General features: G+C 45.6%; 2 protein-coding genes and 1 long non-coding RNA gene across 3 annotated transcripts in view; 1 reads left to right on the top strand and 2 right to left on the bottom strand.

Annotated features, from left to right (window-relative positions):
* lrp2b (low density lipoprotein receptor-related protein 2b) overlaps positions 1 to 4,147 on the bottom strand; it is a 29,179-nt gene extending 25,032 nt beyond the window's left edge. Inside the window, exons 1-11 of the mRNA XM_057028822.1 lie at positions 4,007 to 4,147; positions 3,380 to 3,490; positions 3,169 to 3,291; positions 2,951 to 3,067; positions 2,694 to 2,804; positions 2,190 to 2,306; positions 1,983 to 2,099; positions 1,690 to 1,833; positions 1,144 to 1,260; positions 798 to 926; positions 77 to 246 (exon numbers count right to left, since the gene is read on the bottom strand). Of these exons, the coding sequence (XP_056884802.1) occupies positions 77 to 246; positions 798 to 926; positions 1,144 to 1,260; positions 1,690 to 1,833; positions 1,983 to 2,099; positions 2,190 to 2,306; positions 2,694 to 2,804; positions 2,951 to 3,067; positions 3,169 to 3,291; positions 3,380 to 3,490; positions 4,007 to 4,079 (1,329 nt within the window). The 5' untranslated portion in view covers positions 4,080 to 4,147. The remainder of the gene's footprint in view (positions 1 to 76; positions 247 to 797; positions 927 to 1,143; positions 1,261 to 1,689; positions 1,834 to 1,982; positions 2,100 to 2,189; positions 2,307 to 2,693; positions 2,805 to 2,950; positions 3,068 to 3,168; positions 3,292 to 3,379; positions 3,491 to 4,006) is intronic.
* A 2,498-nt stretch (positions 4,148 to 6,645) lies between these two features.
* LOC130530877 (uncharacterized) lies at positions 6,646 to 9,821 on the bottom strand. Its single transcript, XM_057042413.1, has 12 exons — positions 9,736 to 9,821; positions 9,553 to 9,568; positions 9,342 to 9,461; positions 9,118 to 9,227; positions 8,940 to 8,998; positions 8,694 to 8,845; positions 8,228 to 8,356; positions 8,078 to 8,123; positions 7,951 to 7,988; positions 7,727 to 7,814; positions 7,393 to 7,621; positions 6,646 to 7,310 (listed from the first exon to the last, which is right to left on the bottom strand). The coding sequence occupies exons 7-12, from the start codon at positions 8,319 to 8,321 to the stop codon at positions 7,182 to 7,184; spliced, it is 624 nt and encodes a 207-aa protein (XP_056898393.1). The 5' UTR covers positions 8,322 to 8,356; positions 8,694 to 8,845; positions 8,940 to 8,998; positions 9,118 to 9,227; positions 9,342 to 9,461; positions 9,553 to 9,568; positions 9,736 to 9,821; the 3' UTR covers positions 6,646 to 7,181.
* A 1,636-nt stretch (positions 9,822 to 11,457) lies between these two features.
* Positions 11,458 to 11,840, top strand: LOC130530884 (uncharacterized). The gene is made up of 2 exons (XR_008951940.1): positions 11,458 to 11,683; positions 11,794 to 11,840. It is a non-coding gene; the product is annotated as an uncharacterized LOC130530884 (long non-coding RNA).
* Positions 11,841 to 19,236: the final 7,396 nt, after the last annotated feature.

The raw sequence follows: 19,236 nt of genomic DNA, 5'->3' as shown, positions 1-19,236 counted from the left end.
ACTAAATACAAAGTTTTGCATTCACAGAAAAAACAGCAATAAAAACAGCATGAAGAAAAGAATGACGCAGACTGACTTTTTGGGTGTATGTGTCACTCCAGAAGACTGTGCTGCTGTGCCAATGGTACGCCACCCCCACGGCATAGCCTCTCCCCTGGGACGGCACCAGAGTTCGAGCGAAGCGCCCATGTATATCGGCCATCATCACATCCCCCCCGTTGGTAAAAATGAGCTGGGGCAGACCATCTGAAACATAATTGTAAAACAACGATGTGTTAAAAGCATGGCCTGTGGAGCCAGTTCAGACAACTCCAAGCGTGGGATTCTGGATCAGCTGATCCATCACAAGACCCTCTCCTGAATAGGGCAGGTAGTTAATTCCCTCTCTTCTACCTGCTCACTCTTGATCGCTCCATGCTTCTACTGCGCTACACGCTGCTCATGCTGCTTTGCTCCCTGCCTTGCACCACCTCCCCAACACCCCGTGGGCTCTATTTCTTTGATCCCTGTGGGGGGTCTGAGGTTCATTCCCTCAGACCCCCCTGCCTAGGCAGATTATTGGGGAATGATTACACTGAGACACAGCCTGATGCCAAACCTGCTCCTAAGTTGCTAAATTGATACTCTTGATAATTTTGCATATAATTGTGCACAATAAAGTATTTGCGGTTTGATTCAAAGTTGTCTGACTGAACTGAATATCAGCTCTTAATGTGTTAACGCAAACGAGCATCAATTAATGATGAGATCTCACATATAAAATCTAAACTTATGCTGTGGTGCGTGTCAGCCTGTACCTGACACATTGGCTTTACAGATATGGCCTTGTTCTAAGAAGTATCCATCGGCGCAGCTGCAGTGGTGATTCCCAGGACGGTCTTCACACAGTTGGTCACAGATCCCCCATATCTGACAGTCATTATAGTCTGGAAGGTAGAAAAAGCCTTTTTAAAGCTTACACAATCAAAAACAACTTCTAAATAACACATTTTAACTCCATTTCATACTAAATCATACTGGTGATATTAGTTTTAATAGAAATAGTATTGTTTCTGTCATTACAGATATTACAGGTGTGGGATCATTTATAAGCTGTGATAATGTTGCTGGAGAGCTGGACAAGCACACAAACTATGACCTCACCTACACAGGAACGACTGTCGTTGGCAACAATGAACCCATCAGGGCAGTAGCAAACTCCACCCTGAGGAGAAGAGTGGCACAGGTACTCACAGCTCAAGGCGGAGCAGCGCTGCAGACCTGCAAGTAAGGACTCTAGTTTATTACACTGAACGCTTTTTAAGCATTGCTCACTTCCTCACAAGTAATGTGACCAGTTTTACAGGCCTATTTAACTCTGACGATCAGTGATCACTTTCAGAAAACTACCTGATGAAAGTTAATGTTGAACTAATGTGCATGCGTGTGTGTGTAAAGTCAGCAAGGCTCAGAGCTACTGTTACAGCCTAGTTCTATAAAAGTGATAATAGATCCTAAATTCTGGCTCTTAAATGTGCGCCCTTGTGACAGAGCTGTTAAGATGGAACGTTCATGTGATCAGATCTCACTTGAGCAATTTCAGACAAGTTATAAGATGAACAGGAAAGCAAATATATTTCCCGTATTCTGTGGTTTTATGTGTTTTCTGTGTATTTCCATGTGCTTCTCCTCTCCACCTGTGGGTCTTACCACAGGTTTGCTGCGCTGTGGAGTTGGTCTCGTCGGTTCCTTCTGGACAGTCTGGTTTGCCATCGCACACTTTGTCCAGTGTTATACAAACTGTCGAGCCAGGACATCCCCACTCACCGGGGTAACAGTCCCGAGAGTTGCTGTCTGCAATCCGCACAAAAGAGATGTGGCTATATTATTAATTGAAATCCTTTACATCTTTTGAAGAATCCAATTGTTCCATGTGATTAATTATTCAATCACAAAGCAGCTCACCATTTCAACTTTTAGCTATTTCTTACAGCAAGACTCACCACATCCTTTTTCATCGCTGTAGTCTCCACAGTCATTGAACTCATCACAAACCCAGCGCTGAGGGATACAGCGTCCGCTGGAACATGTGAACTCATCACCCCTGCAGCTCTGGTACACTGATAAGTAGACAAATCATTTCTCAACCTTTTTAGTTTTGCTTTATTCAGGAGCAACGTGATGGGCTGGGATGCGCTTTTGTTACTCACCACAGCCTTCTTCATCACTGTTGTCCCCACAGTCGTCCCAGTGGTCACACACGAAGGACAGTGGGACGCAGAAGCCATTTGCACATTGATATTGATGAATGGGACAGTGTTGATTGGCTGATTAAACAGAGAAGATTTCTGAATTTAGGAAGTGATTAAATATTTCTGGGTGAAACAAAAACACTCACATTTAGATGTATTTATTAATAATTAAATAATGAATAGGAAGACATCAACAAACAAAGGAGCAGTGACCGTTTTATGGTTAACAATGAACAGAATTAAAAGTACTCGGACACGTTTGATATCAGAAACTGCTGCAAGCTCACTGGATGTTTGTTGATTGCGGTATCACAATCATGTGGTCTAGGACTTGGAGCAAATGGTAACATTTACCATACTTATCCATGTAGTGACAGTGATAAACCAGTTCCAATGGCAACAAATAGCTACAAAACTATTTCTGCCAATTAAACCTTTAATTAGTCTGTCTGCTTCACTCACTGCAGTTGGACTCGTCAGAGCCGTCTCTGCAGTCCTGCAGCCCATTGCAGTGCTGAGAGTTGTTGTAGCAGGCCCCATTAGCGCACGTCCTCTCCGTACAAGGTGGATACTCTGCAATTTTAAGAAAAAGAGGAAAGATTTCAGTTGTAAATTCTTCTGAAATGTGAACGTACCCATCGTTAGATGACAGCACGCCTCACCAGGTGAATCTCACATTTTAATGTGTGTAACTGTTATATTTGGATGCGGAATCTTACGGCAGTTGTTCTCATCCGAATTGTCCACACAGTCCTTCACACGGTCACATCTGTACTTGGCAGGGACACACTGACCCTCCTGACAGGTGAACTGGTCGGAGCTGCAGGTTCGATCACCTGTGTCCAGATCACCATCATTGAATTAAACGAGAAGCTCCCGGCTCCTACAACAGAGGGTGCATCTTCCCCAAAACGCATCAATTCTGTATCTCACGTACCACAAGCTCTTTGTTCATCTGAGCCGTCGAGGCAGTCATCTTCTCCATCACAGACAAATCCCAAAGAGATGCATTCGCCGCTTGTCACACATTTAAATTCCTGTGAGGAGCAAGACGGGGGCGCTGCAACAACCAAAACAACGGAGATTTTGTTTTTAATCTGTTTTTGTTACCAGAAACAAGGTTTATTGTAGCTGGTCACAACACTCACGGCAGTTCAGTTCGTCCGAGTCATCTGTGCAGTCTTTTGTCCCGTCACACCTCCAGTCTTTGTCGATGCATTGTCCATTAGCACATTGGAACTCTGTATTTTCACAACTTCCTGTTAAAAAGTGCACAGAGGTTCAGATAATGATTCACACGTTCAAAATGCACTCAGCTATAATTGCATTTTAATGTCAGATGTCCACAGACAAAGAAAAAAATGAAATAATTGTTTTACTGTTTCCTTGACGAATGAATGACCGTGTTTATGACAGCTGGGACCATACAGAGTGCAACAGCTAACCCTAAATCATGTGATTTGGTCATCTAGACCAGTTAATTCTTCACCATCTCCAGGATGAACTTATCATCCTGTGATCTTGGAGCATCCAACTCATCATTTCAAAGCCATAACTGATGTCTGATTCAGCAGCGAACATTGGAAATGATGCATTCAGCAGGTCATCCCAATCATACCAAACTGATTCTATTCTCTGCTCTGCAATATACATTTCTTAGGCAAAATAATTGCATCATGTCCACCTTTCTATTTAAAATCTTCATAAAAACTTTATAAAGTCAATTAATCATCATACTTTTCGACACACTGAGAATATGGAAAATATTCAAATACCTTTAACCACATGAATTCCTATTCCTTCTGAGAGCAGTAGAAGAGCAAAAAGATGAAGAGCGGTGAGGCCCATGATTCCTTAAATAAACGAAAACAATTCATACACTCATGCTGGACTAAATCGGTAGAGCTGGACTGAGATGTGCAGTCTGGAGCAATCAGCGCACCAATAATGTGATCAGGCGCTTTGACGCGGCTCTTTATGGCTCGCTCTTTTACATAAACTTCCCCCAAAATGAACTTTCACCTGTTGCTATGTTGTCTACATCAGCAAGAAAATACAACTAATCATCTCTGAAACAGGAATGTAGCTCTGTGTGATTATATACAGTATGAATTTCTGAAATTCATTTTCAATAGCCTTCTCTCCCCCCACCCATTTAAAACACATTGACACAATTTATAATTCGAATGAAGTCCCCAATGGAGAAACACAAAGTTTGATGTCTCCTTCATTTATTCAGTCCTCAAAAACTGTCTCAATCCTCAAAAACTGTCTCAGTTGTACACACCTTGAGAAAACCTTAAAATAAATATTTGTAACTTACATGAAATGTAATATATTTCAATTTGAGCGGACTCATCTGCTTTAGTTCATATTTTGACATAAATTTGGGGCTCCAACATTAAACTATTGCTTTTAATTCCATCCACATTCATTTCTATAAAAGGTGTGAGCGTGTGTGTTCGTGTACTTGCTGCATATTGAGTGCCAGAATTCTCATTCTACTAACCAAGTGAGGACATTTTGGTTGGTCCTCACAAAGGATTGTTTGAGGGTTAAGACGTTGTTTAAAGGTTGAGATCAGGATTGGGTGAGGCTAGGGTCAGGAGCTGGGTAATGCATTATGGCTATGAAAGTCCTCACAAAGAGATGAGAACACGATGTGTGTGCGATGGGTATTACACAATACAATGTAATTTATACTGTTTCCCCATTGTTGTTGCTCATTTGGAAATGTTGAGTTGATCTTGATTGAATGTTTGAGAGATAAGGAATAGGTTTATTAAATGTTCCCATTATTTGCAGCTTAATATGTGATTTATGTTTTCTTCAAAGTGCCATCAGTGCTGTGCTCGTGGATGGTTTCTAGAACTGATCAATGTTCTTGCTGGGCTTCCGTATGATTCTATAGGTTTTTCTCTATAGATCAATGGGAAGGTATAACGCATCATCTTAAACACATTATTGTCTCATTTTATGCTTTATTTCTATATATTTTTATATGAACAGAATCACATTTGCACCTGTTTTTTCTTATGTTCGTGATTTTTTGTTTCATAAGTGAGAGATGCCGTCGAAACGCAGGTTTTACAATCAATTTTTACAGGATGTGTTTGTTTCCCTCTAGTGGCAAAGAGACAGAATGGAACCACCAACTTGTCCCGCTCCCTCTCTGTCTCTGTCTCTGTCTCTGTCTCTGTCTCTGTCTCTGTCTCTGTCTCTGTCTCTGTCTGTCATCCCCTCTCCCCCTCTCTGTCTGTCTGTCTGTCTGTCTGTCTGTCTGTCTGTCTGTCTGTCTGTCTGTCTGTCTGTCTGTGTAACAAGCAGGAAGTAACTGCCATATAATGGAGACATGCTACTATTTACTGTTATTGTGCACCATCCTGTTACCTTGTATTATTTGACAGTTATTGAAACATTTACCTACGTTTTTTAACCATTAGGATGAACCCACTATGTACTTTTTTTTAAATATGAGGAAGAGAACAACACAGGGGCATTATTTGGGCAATGAGGTGTCTAATGTGTGATAATTGTTCAATGTCACATGACACCTGTGGCCACAAACAACCAAAAAGCTACCATTTCCTGGAGACTGTAAACACAGAGTCACAGCCATAAACACTTGACACACAAGACAGCGATACTGGCCGGCAATCAACCAGGATCAGCTGAACAAGGAAAAAGGATTTTATGATTTAATCTTGCGGTCCATCGATCCAAGAAATGGAGGACACACTCGGGAAACCGATACTGAACACAGATGTGTCATCATACACTAACATCGGTTATTGTAAATGTTATGGAACATTATGGCAACCTCTGCTGTCTCCCAAGACATAACTGGTTCTCAAAAATATCCTGAAAAGAGAAATATATTGATTTAACTGAGGTAATGAGAGTACACAATAGCAGGATGTTGAGTCGCCACCCAAATCTGCCCGACGGGGCCAAAGACGTGTAAAGATGACCAAGTAATCTGAGGCTGTAGTTGGAGAGAGGGCCGTCCAGCCATCCCAACAGCAGTCAAATTCCTGACCCCTGTCCCCTCTCAGACTGTTGTTACCTACTGTAGCAGAGGAAACTGTCACCCACGTCTGGACTACAACCTTTTGGAGAGACGGGCCCCATCCTTCCAGACCAGGACTCAAACCTGTGCTTGTTGCGGTGAGAAAACAGACTGCAAGGGTGCAAATGGACCGGCGCCCATAGTTATGTCCCTCACTCCAAAATGAAGAAAAATACACTGGTCCCTAACACTATTATTGATTATATAAAATGTTAGATGGAAGAAAGTTCAATGTGAAAGCAGCACTTTCAGTATTGTGTACTTGATGTGTGGATGTCATAATTAAAATAAATGATTTAAAATTCAACCCATCTATTGAGGAACAAAAAAACATCAAACAATAACTATTGGAAATGTATTTTTATTGTCATCGCATACTTGGCTTCGATCATGTCCTGACAGTCACTGAATATATCCGCCATCACCTCAGTTAAATAGAACAGAACAACAAGGAGTTTCAACATTAAAACAAACAAACAAAAAAAGACAAACTACCAACAACAAACTAAAATATCACAGACAGGCTAAAATTAAAGACAAATACATTCAATTATTTAAATAATATATATATATATATATATTCTCATCTCACTCACAAAACTGAGCTAAGACTGACAAGCTTAAAACACTTTTTTATTCTTAATATCAATTGTGATGGATCACTTACACGTTCCACCCTATAATTTGCAAAAAGGGAAAGTCAAATCTTTACAATCTCCCTTCTCCTTATCATTGATTATTAAGTGCAAAATGCTGTTCAGAGGTGGCGTGTGTGACATGATGAAGCTTTTACATTTCAAGTAATTTTTTGTCTTCATTATTCAGACCTTTCACCATTATGGCATTGTTCGGGAAGGACTGGGATTGCTGCTGGAAGAGGATTATCTGCTGTCATTCTTGTAGTACGGGTTCACGAAGCCTTGGTTAGGGGTGTATGAGCTGCTCACGGGGTGAATCTGAGTGTAGAGGTTGTTCTGAGGTCGACTCTGGCCATAGTCTTCATGGTGCCTCTAAAAGGAAAAGAGAGATTTCATTTGAGAAAATCCAAAAGTTCTGACCGTGCTGGATGGTTTGGCGCTCAGGCACACTCACCGAGTTCCTCCCATTGGTAATGAGGTTTTGCCGACTGTTGCTTGGGATCATCTCCAGGTTGGTACTGCTGTACGGGCTGTTGTGAACTGTGGCTCGTGGGATTCTCGGCATTCTAGCCACGGCCGGCACACCTTTACTGCCATTGATCGGTGGGGCCTTGGTGGACTGGTGGCTCATTGAGGGCGTTCCAATGTCTGCAGTGCTGCTGGCCTTGCGGTGCTTCTTCGATCTGAAAGGATCAGAGATGTGTAGTGGCCCGTTACTTCGACCCCATACAAGTGTACAGTAAATTCCAACAACACTATAATGATGAATAGGCAGATGAGAAACTGACCTGACTGCTACTGTTATCAGAAGAATGAGTGTGATGAGCAGAACCCCCCCCAGCACTGGACCCACGATTAGCAACACCAGCTCCCAGTCTGATAACAGGGAAATCCAGGAGAAGAGAGGTGAGTGTAACTGTCGTTATAGTGCACAGATTAAACACAAAGTCTTTAATGCTAAACCGCTACACTCCGTGCTACTGTTTTCCCCACCGACAGGCTGGATACTCACTTTCACCACAGTTAATTCCAGAATAACCCAACGGACAGCTGACAGAGAAGAAGATGAGAAGGTTTTTCAACAATCTTTGGACAACATGCGACGTTACAGATTGAAGTGACTTTTTTATGGCACTCACTCTACGCATTTGTTATCCACGAACCGTTGGCCACTTGGACAAGCCGCTAAAGGAGACAGAACAATGCATGTTACACAGACGCACACACACACACACACACACACACACACACCACACACACACACACCTACACGCACACATGGTTCTTACCAGTGCACACGCTGTCAGTCAAGTTTGTGGGAATAAACCCATCCAGACAGCTGCATGTACTTGTTCCATCATCATCTTCACACCTTGTGGTCATCTTATCACAGACATTTAAACTGCACAGACCAGTAACTTTACAAGGAAACAGAAACAATTAGCCATCCAGGTTTTAAGAGTTATCCTTCATTTTTAAAAAAAGCATCTTGAAATCACTTGAAACATGGGTAAACTACAGAACCTGACATTTGGAAACCAGTGAGTGAATTCTGGTGAAAAGACACTAAAGCACTAAATGATCCTGTATATCTCTACATACTGGCAGAGGATAGTATTATATAACGACAGGGGCAAAGATGAGTGTTTAATTAAGAAAAAGAAGACAGAAACATCCATGTGAGGCTGATCTCAAACAGTGTTGGGTAACAATAAAATAAAAAATATGGAGAGGACACACATCAAATAAACTTACCTGTAAATGTTACATTTCTCAAAGTTGTGCAGTCATTGCAGTTGTTTAACTGATTCACAACGCCATCTTTGTTGATGCTGGCAGTCTGGTCAAAGATGATCTGCACAGATGCTATAGCAGCCTCCGCCTGACGACTTCTCTGAGTTCTCTGACTAAAAAGACAAACCGTCATAACATGTCATTGAAAATAAACGCTGGAAATGTAGCAAATGTGCATCCTGGAAAAGAGCAGTCGCTGCGACTTACCGGAATTCAAGTACTGTGGATGTAAGGTAGGCGTCATTTCCGGTGAAAGCTACTTCGATCTGGGTTTTTCAGATTACATGCGAACAGATTTGCGTGAGTTACACAAATGTCAGTGAATTTCACAAGCAAATACTAGCGAATAATAGAGGTCACGAAAGAACAAAAAGAAAAAACTCACGTCTCGTGTAACATTTGCTGAGGCGTTTTTAAATAGTTCTGATGTCTTATCAGTCAGCAATTCATTGAAAGGTAAATTCTGAATTTCCAGTTGTCCGGGGAAAACTTTGGCTGAAATGGAAACAAAGGTCATCTTTTGATGGTTGAATATAGCGTGAGATGGTTGAATTGGCTGTTAAATTCTTCATTATTCCACGTTAGCTGACAAATAGTGCAGCCACTCACCTGCCTCACAACTACTGGTATTGTTATTGTAGAAATCGCCAGGTAAACACAGACATACAAAGTCTTCCCCCCGGTTTTCACAGGTGGCTCCACGACCACAGGGTTGGGAGGAACAAGCATCTGGAATATGGAATAAGAAAATATTAGCAACCTGGACAGCATGCAGCGTTGGCCCAGAAAACACGGAACAACTCAAAACAAGATGAATTACTTGGAGGCGGAGTGGTTTGTTGTGGAGTAGTTGGGGTGGCGGAAGTTCCAGTTGATGTGCTGGCGGAAGTTCCAGTTGATGGACTGGCGGAAGTTCCAGTTGATGGGGTGGCGGAGGAAGTTCCAGTTGATGTGCTGGCGGAAGTTCCAGTTGATGTGCTGGCGGAGTTCCAGTTGATGTGCTGGCGGGAGTTCCAGTTGATGGGGTGGCGGAAGTTCCAGTTGATGGGGTGGCGGAAGTTCCAGTTGATGTGCTGGCGGAAGTTCCAGTTGATGGGGTGGCGGAAGTTCCAGTTGATGTGCTGGCGGCGGAAGTTCCAGTTGATGGGGTGGCGGAAGTTCCAGTTGATGGGGGTGGCGGAAGTTCCAGTTGATGGACTGGCGGAAGGAAGTTCCAGTTGATGGGGTGGCGGAAGTTCCAGTTGATGGGGTGCTGGCGGAAGTTCCAGTTGATGTGCTGGCGGGAGTTCCAGTTGATGGGGTGGCGGAAGTTCCAGTTGATGGGGTGGCGGAAGTTCCAGTTGATGGCTGGCGGGAAGTTCCAGTTGATGGGGTGGCGGGAGTTACAGTTGATGGGGTGGCGGAAGTTCCAGTTGATGGGGTGGCGGAAGTTCCAGTTGATGTGCTGGCGGAAGTTCCAGTTGATGTGCTGGCGGAAGTTCCAGTTGATGGGGTGGCGGAAGTTCCAGTTGATGGGGTGGCGGAAGTTCCAGTTGATGTGCTGGCGGAAGTTCCAGTTGATGTGCTGACGGAAGTTCCAGTTGATGTGCTGGCGGGAGTTACAGTTGATGTGGTGGCGGAAGTTCCAGTTGATGTGCTGGCGGAAGTTCCAGTTGATGGGGTGGCGGAAGTTCCAGTTGATGGGGTGGCGGAAGTTCCAGTTGATGGGGTGGCGGAAGTTCCAGTTGATGGGGTGGCGGAAGTTACAGTTGATGTGCTGGCGGAAGTTACAGTTGATGGGGTGGCGGAAGTTCCAGTTGATGGGGGGGCGGAAGTTCCAGTTGATGGGGTGGCGGAAGTTACAGTTGATGTGCTGGCGGGAGTTCCAGTTGATGTGCTGGCGGAAGTTCAGTTGATGGGGTGGCGGAAGTTCCAGTTGATGGGGTGGCGGAAGTTCCAGTTGATGGGGTGGCGGAAGTTCCAGTTGATGGGGTGGCGGAAGTTCCAGTTGATGGGGTGGCGGAAGTTCCAGTGATGGGGTGGCGGAAGTTACAGTTGATGGGGTGGCGGAAGTTCCAGTTGATGGGGTGGCGGAAGTTCAGTTGATGGGGTGGCGGAAGTTCCAGTTGATGGGGTGGCGGAAGTTCCAGTTGATGTGGCTGGCGGGAGTTACAGGTGATGGGGTGGTGGTATTTCCAGTTGATGTGCTGGCGGAAGTTCCAGTTGATGGGGTGGCGGAAGTTCCAGTTGATGGGGTGGCGGAAGTTCCAGTTGATGGGGTGGCGGCGGAAGTTCCAGTTGATGGGGTGGCGGAAGGGAAGTTACAGTTGATGTGCTGGCGGAAGTTACAGTTGATGGGGGGGTGGCGGAAGTTCCAGTTGATGGGGTGGCGGAAGTTCCAGTTGATGGGGTGGCGGAAGTTACAGTTGATGTGCTGGCGGAAGTTCCAGTTGATGTGTGCTGGCGGAAGTTCCAGTTGATGGGGTGGCGGAAGTTCCAGTTGATGGGGTGGCGGAAGTTCCAGTTGATGGGGTGGCGGAAGTTCCAGTTGATGCTGGCGGAAGTTCCAGTTGATGGGCTGGTGGTAATTACAGTTGATGTGCTGGTGGGAGTTACAGTTGATGATACACCTGTTGTTCCACAGGAAATGGAATTATTTCAACATCATTAAAACAAATTCAAGCCGTTCCAAATTACAAGTGTTAATTCTAAATAAAGAATAAACTTAAAATGTTTTATCATAGGGGCGGCACGGTGGTGTGGTGGTTAGCACTGTTGCCTCACAGCAAGAAGGCCCCGGGTTCGATCCCCGGTTGGCACTGAGGCTGGGGACTTTCTGTGTGGAGTTTGCATGTTCTCCCTGTGCCTGCGTGGGTTCTCTCCGGGTACTCCGGCTTCCTCCCACAGTCCAAAGACATGCATGATTGGGGATTAGGCTTATTGGAAACTCTAAATTGCCCGTAGGTGTGAGTGTGAGTATGAGTGTGAGAGTGAATGGTTGTCTGTCTGTATGTGTTAGCCCTGCGATTGACTGGCGTCCAGTCCAGGGTGTACCCTGCCTCCGCCCATTGTGCTGGGATAGGCTCCAGCCCCCCCGCGACCCTCAGTGGAGGAACAAGCGGTAGAAAATGAATGAGTGAGTGAGTGAGAGAGTGTTTTATCATAGATGAGGAACTTGAACTGAGCCATCTGCTAATAAAATCCTCTTAATATTAGCATATGTAACATCTTCATGGTTTATTGGTATGGTTCAGAATAGAACGTTGTAAACATTTCTTTAAGACAAATGGATTTTTTTCCTGGGAAAAAAATAGGGTAGAATTTGATTTGAAAGCATTTAAGAGCCACCTACCAGAACAGGCAAAGAGAAGCAAAAGAGCCAGGAGAAATCTGAAGGCTTGAGCCATCGCAGAAACGTCCGGCGTAGTGAGGGAGTGAGCGTTTTGAGTGCCCTGGAACTTTTGATATAACAAGGGCTCGGGCGTCACAAGCCACGCCTGCAAGGACTCCGTACGTGCTACAGCAGGTTCCCTGCCCAAAAAGTCAGGCCATTGGTCAGTTTATCGGTTTATCATTAAGAAGTTTATCAATGAATCACAGAACTGAAGAACTTCAATTTCAAATCATAAAAGTTTCCCAGCATTCATTTCCTGCAATCATGACGTCAAGCTCAGGTTAAGGCTCTTCATCGGCTCCACCAGGCACATTAGATCAGGGCCATTTTCTCATGACTGATGTCGTGGTTCCTGGTTCTTGCTACAGCTGTTAATGTACAAGGCAGAAAAATAAGAATATGTGTTGAAGAACAGAAAGTTAAAGAGCTGCATCCGTGTTCATCTCAGACTTCATAGGTTACCAACAGATGATTAAACAAACACAGAGGGCAAAGATCGCAGTCCCTACAAGTCATTTTATGAATTTATGGCAGTCCAGTCATTCATCATTAAACCACAAACCAACCCCCATAAAGATGATTTCTTCACTGGCCTGGTTTAGACTGTGTCCACACCCACCCGCCATATTTCCACTGTGCATCTGAACACACCTGAGAGACCTCTTACCACAACCTACCGGGTCACACCAACAAGTGCGGTGAAGGAAAATCTACTACCTATTGTAAAGGCCACAAGAGGAGGCGGCCAGAGAAAAGGTGAAGGTCAGGTCTTTCAGAACATCCAACGGCACCTCCAGCACACACTGAACCATTTACCCCCAATAAAAAGATATTATCCCATATCAAGTGACTTTGACCCCGTTTCCTACGTCATGGAAATGAAAATGACCTGAGAGAAAAAAACAAAGGGCCAGATTCTCCAATGCAACACCACCCCCCCCCCATCTCACAGCCGGTTTTCTATCACTGCATTGATCAATCCATGGTTTGTAGGAGCTCATTTTCCATAGATTGATTTTATGATGCTGTTGTCAACATAGATTCTGATGCAATAAGTGCCTCTCCTATCTGTTTGCTGAATAAAAGTCAAATCCGGCCGGGCACAGCCCGAAGAAGCAACATGGGTCCCCCTTCCCGTGAAAAAAACACTCTCTGACTTCTCTGACTAAAAAGACAAACCGTCATAACCGTCATTGAAAATAAACGCTGGAAATGTAGCAAATGTGCATCCTGGAAAAGAGCAGTCGCTGCGACTTACCGGAATTCAAGTACTGTGGATGTAAGGTAGCCGTCATTTCCGGTGAAAGCTACTTCGATCTGGGTTTTTCAGATTACATGCGAACAGATTTGCGTGAGTTACACAAATGTCAGTGAATTTCACAAACAAATACTAGCGAATAATAGAGGTCACGAAAGAACAAAAAGAAAAAACTCACGTCTCGTGTAACATTTGCTGAGGCGTTTTTAAATAGTTCTGATGTCTTATCATTCAGCGCTTCATTGAAAGGTAAATTCTGAATTTCCAGTTCTCCGGGGAAATCTTTGGCTGAAATGGAAACAAAGGTCATCTTTTGATGGTTGAATATAGCGTGAGATGGTTGAATTGGCTGTTAAATTCTTCATTATTCCACGTTAGCTGACAAATAGTGCAGCCACTCACCTGCCTCACAACTATTGGTATTGTTATTGTAGTAATCGCCGGGTAAACACAGACATACAAAGTCTCTCCCCCCTGTTTTCACAGGTGGCTCCACGACCACAGGGTTGGGAGGAACAAGGATCTGGAATATGGAATAAGAAAATATTAGCAACCTGGACAGCATGCAGCGTTGGCCCAGAAAACACGGAACAACTCAAAACAAGATGAATTACTTGGAGGCGCAGTGGTTTGTTGTGGAGTAGTTACTACAGGCCCAGGTGATGGGGTGGCGGGGGATCCAGTTGATGGACTGGTGGGAGTTCCAGCTGATGGACTGGTGGGAGTTCCAGTTGATGGACTGGTGGGAGTTCCAGTTGATGGACTGGTGGGAGTTCCAGTTGATGGGGTGGTGGGAGTTCCAGTTGATGTGCTGGCGGTAGTTACAGCTGATGTGCTAGTGGGAGTTACATTTGATGTGGAAAAAGGAAAAAGGATTTTATGATTTAATCTTGCAGTCCATCGATCCAAGAAATGGAGGACACACTCGGGAAACCGATACTGAACACAGATGTGTCATCATACACTAACATTGGTTATTGTAAATGTTATGGAACATTATGGCAACCTCTGCTGTCTCCCAAGACATAACTGGTTCTCAAAAATATCCTGAAAAGAGAAATATATTGATTTAACTGAGGTAATGAGAGTACACAATAGCAGGATGTTGAGTTGCCACCCAAATCTGCCCGACGGGGCCAAAGACGTGTAAAGATGACCAAGTAATCTGAGGCTGTAGTTGGAGAGAGGGCCGTCCAGCCATCCCAACAGTATCAATATCAATATCAATCTTTATTTATATGGCACTTTTCATACGCTAGGTAGCACAAAGTGCCTCACAAAGGATAAAAACAGCAAAGAGAACAAGAGAATCAAGAAAAGGACACACACACACACACGCATACAACACACTTACACACACATCCACACACACAAACAAGCTTAGACAAGTTGAGACATGGCTGGGCACCGAGACCTGAGGCGAAGGAGACGCCACCTTTGGAGGCCCACCAGGCCGAGGGAGGTCACGGTCCGTGACCACAGGCGGTACCGCCACAAAGACCAGCCCGACCCGGACAGACCGGAGGCTCCACACCAAAGCACAGAGCCCCCCTAACCACCCAGGCCAGAGCTGTCCACGGGACAGCACCCCCAGTGGTAGACCGGAAACATCTCCCAGCCTGGCAGGCCCCCATGAGGAAACACCATGAGGAGACACTGGAGCTAAAAACTGAAGGACTGAAACAGTAAATGGGATAAAAGGTATAAAAGCTAAAAGCTGAGGAACTAAGAATTGAAGTAGTAAAACAGTACTAAGACTAAAACAGACTAAAACAGTAAATGGGATAAAAGGTGAAAGACTAAAAACTGAGAGACTAAGAACTGAGGGAGTAAAACAGTAAAAGTATCAAATAAAATAAGGATAAGACATAAAGAAGCATTGAAATGGAATTTGATTGTGGAATGTAAATTGTATACAAAAGGAGGAAATTGAAATGGTATTCTATTGTGAAATGTAAATTGAGAACAAAAGGAAGGGTGTGATGGAGACTGGGAGAGCAGACGGAATCCATTTGGTTCCTCATTCATTTACATGGAAACAAAGGTTGAAGGAAGACCAGCGTCAAAGGACTGAGGGGGGGACATCCTCAGTCATTCAACTTCTTGCGCCAGCCGGAACACCCGCTGTGAAGACGTCTGCACCTCAGAGGCGGGCCTTCAACTATATAAGATCAGAACTGTATACATTGAGCAGAGATCTCTCCGCATGCTTCGGTGTGTGTATCCTGACCGACTGACTGGATTAAAACCATCTCCTACGCAGTAACTTAGATTAATAGTTTTTCTTCTCCAAACGGCTAAAAATTCCGCGACAGCATGAAGACATAAAATAAATTGAAAATAATCAGAAAATCAATTAAAGGCCTGATTAAAAAGGTGTGTCTTGAGCCTCTTTTTAAAAATCTCAGCAGTCTCTGTGGCCCTGAGGTTCTCCGGCTGGCTGTTCCACAGTCGGGGACCATAATAACTGAAGGCCGCTTCCCCGTGCGTTTTAGAGCTTACATGTGGGATGGTTAAAAGGCCGGTGCCAGAGGACCTCGAGGGTTGATAGAATAAAAGCAGGTCAGATAAATAAGTCGGGCCAAGACCATTAAGACATTTATAAACTAATAAAAGAACCTTAAAATCGATCCTGAAACGCACGGGTAGCCAATGCAGCGATTCTAAAACCGGTGTGATGTGCTCCCGCCCTCTGGTCCTCGTCAGCACTCGTGCAGCTGAGTTTTGTAATAATTGTAGGTTGGTGATGCTCTTTTTGGGAAGACCAGAGAGCAGGGCACTACAATAATCTAAACGACAAGAGATAAAAGCGTGCACCAGCACCTCCGTGCTGGCCTGAGAGAGAAACGGGCGGACTCTGGCTATATTCTTCAGGTGGTAAAAACCCACCTTTGTTATGTTTTTGATGTGTGGGATAAAACTAAGCTCAGAGTCAAAGATCACACCCAGATTTTTTACAGATTGAGATGGCTTAAAATCCTTTAATTTTGGAAAAAGTTTCTCTCTCTGACCTTCAGGACCAATAACTAAGACTTCTGTTTTGTCCTGGTTGAGCTGTAGGAAGTTTTCTGCCATCCATGACTGGATATCTAGAATACAGTTAAAAAGGGCATCAACTGGCCCTGTGTCATTCAGATTCAGATTCAGATTCAGGTCCTTTATTGTCCCACACGGGGAAATTTACAGTGCAACAACAGCAACAAGAGCACTCAGAGAAAAATAAGATAAAATCAAATAGGAATCAAATGGAATATACAAAGAGGATGTATATTTACAATAATCCAGATAAATGGATACTCGGCCTCTGTATACCTGTACATAGTACAGAGGGTGAATACAATATACATATCAGAATATATAATATTCAGATTGTGCTAGCGGGCGTTATGTTTGTTGTGCAGTCTGACAGCAGCCGGCAGGAAAGATGTGCGATACCTCTCCTTCACACAGCGAGGGTGGAGCAGCCGCTCACTGAAGGAGCTGCCCAGTGCTGTCAGGGTGTCCTGTAGGGGGTGGGACGTGTTGTTCAACATGGATGACAGCTTAGCCATCATCCTCCCATTTCCCACCACCTCCACTGAGTCCAGGGGACATCCCAGGACAGAGCTGGCCCTCCTTACCAGTCTGTCCATCCTCTTCCTGTCCCTGTCCGTGATGCTACTGGACCAGCAGACAATCCCATAGAAGATGGCTGATCCCAGCACAGAGTCATAGAAAGTCCTCAGGAGGGGTCCCTGTACTCCAAAAGACCTCAGCCTCCTGAGCAGGAACAGTCTGCTGTTGCCCTTCTTGACCAGGGCGTCTGTGTTGTGTGTCCAGTCCAGGTTATTGTTTAGGTGAACACCCAGGTACTTGTAGGACTCCACCACGTCAACATCCGTTCCCAGGATGTTCACTGGTGCAGGCGGGGGGTTGTTACGCCTGCGGAAATCCACCACCAGCTCCTTGGTTTTGCCAGCGTTGATCTGGAGGTTGTTCCGCAGGCTCCAGTCCACAAAGCCCTGAATAAGTTCCCTGTACTCCGTATCGTCCCCATCGGTGATGAGGCCGACAGCAGCAGAGTCATCAAAGAACTTCTGGAGGTGAAGATGTACTGTGTGAAAAGTCCGCGGTGTAGAGGGTGAACAGGAAAGGAGCCAGAACTGTTCCCTGCGGGACACCGGTGCTGCAGAGAAGCCGATCTGACTGGGAGCCCTTCACCCTCACAAACTGTGGTCTTTGTGTGAGGTAGTCCAGAATCCATGTTGTGAGGTGGTGATCCACCCCAGCTACCTCCAGTTTGTCCCCCAGCAGCCTGGGCTGGATGGTGTTGAATGCACTGGAGAAATCAAAAAACATGATCCTCACAGTGCTTCCAGCCTTCTCCAGGTGAGTGAGGGAGGTGTGGAGGAGGTAGATGACGGCATCGTCCACCCCGATGCTCGGCTGGTAGGCGAACTGCAACAGGTCCATGAAGGAGCTCACCAGTGGGCGCAGGTGATCAAGGATGAGTCTCTCCAGCGTCTTCATCAGATGAGACGTCAGAGCCACCGGCCTGTAGCTGTTGAGCTCCTTGGGGTGCGGTGTTTTCGGCACTGGGACGATGCAGGACGTCTTCCACAGCTGTGGCACTCTCCCCAGCTTCAGGCTCAGGTTGAACGTGTGACTGAAGATCCCACACAGCTGGTCTGCGCAGGACTTCAGGAGCCTGGAGCTGATGCCATCCGGACCCGTCGCTTTCCTGGCCCTGTTCTTCTTCAGGGCCTTCCTCACCTGGTGTGGTGTGAGGGACAGGCTGGAGCAGGGAGGTGTTGGTGGGGGGGATGGGCATGGGCCAGGGTGTGAAGTGTCGGGAATGTGTGGGGTGAAGTTCATGAGAGAGGGGGAGGAGGGGGGACAGGAGGAACAATGGGTTGCAGGCACAGACAGTGGCGGGGGTAGCAGCAGAGGAGACTGGGCTGGGGGAGGGGTGGGTACCTGATCAAATCTATTGAAAAACAAGTTCAGGTCGTTAGCCCACCCCCGGTCGCCCACAGGTTGGGACTTCTGCTCCTTGAAGCCCGAGATGGTCTTCAGGCCCTTCCATACCCCACAGATGTTGTTCTGCTGCAGCTGGTTTTCCATCTTCCTCCTGTAGTTGTCCTTCTCCTGTCTGATCTTCCTCCTCAGTTCCCTCTGCACAGTCTTCAGCTCTTCCTTGTCTCCAGACACAAAAGCCCTCTTCTTCTCCTTCAGGAGGGCCTTTATGTCTGGGGTGATCCAGGGCTTGCTGTTGGAGAAGCTCCGTACAGTCCTGGTGGGTACGGTGTTCTCCACGCAAAAATTAATGTAGTCAGTGATGCAGCTGGTGAGGTTGTCAATGTCCTCCCCATGGGCGTCGCTGAATACATCCCACAGGGTTGTGTTGAAACAGTCTTTCAGGGCCTCTTCGGCTTCTTCGGACCATTTCTTCACTGTACGGGTGACAGCAGGCTGCCTCTGCACAAGAGGTTTGTACACAGGCTGGAGGTGTACAAGGTTGTGGTCGGCACGGCCCAGGGGAGGGAGTGGGAGAGAGCGGTATGCCTCCTTGGTGTTGGCATAGAAGAGGTCCAGTGTTTTATTGTCCCTGGTGTGGCATGTGACGTACTGGGTGAATTTGGGCAGAGAAGATAATGGAGAGGCATGATTGAAGTCTCCAGAGATGAGGAGGAGGGCGTCAGGGTGCTGTGTCTGCAGCCTGCTCACTGCTGAGAGCAGGACATCACAGGCTGCATCAGCGTTAGCAGAGGGGGGGATGTACACAACCACCGCGAGGGCATGTGTGAACTCCCTCGGCAGGTAGTGAGGCCTCATGCTAACGGCTAACAGTTCGATGTCCTTACAGCAGTGCTGCTCCTTGATAGTGATGTGCC

Source organism: Takifugu flavidus, chromosome 1, assembly GCF_003711565.1.
Source record: "Takifugu flavidus isolate HTHZ2018 chromosome 1, ASM371156v2, whole genome shotgun sequence".
Taxonomy (NCBI): Eukaryota; Metazoa; Chordata; class Actinopteri; order Tetraodontiformes; family Tetraodontidae; genus Takifugu; species Takifugu flavidus.
This window is presented reverse-complemented; position numbering and strand designations above follow the sequence as displayed.

Coding starts and splice junctions, on each gene's coding strand:
- LOC130530877 (XM_057042413.1), bottom strand. CDS start 8,321: ATGACCACAAGGTGTGAAGATGATGATGGAACAAGTACATGCAGCTGT. Junction 7,815..7,950: donor TGGAATTAACTGTGGTGAAA/GTGAGTATCCAG, acceptor CCCTGTTATCAG/ACTGGGAGCTGGTGTTGCTA. Junction 7,311..7,392: donor TTACCAATGGGAGGAACTCG/GTGAGTGTGCCT, acceptor TTTTCCTTTTAG/AGGCACCATGAAGACTATGG.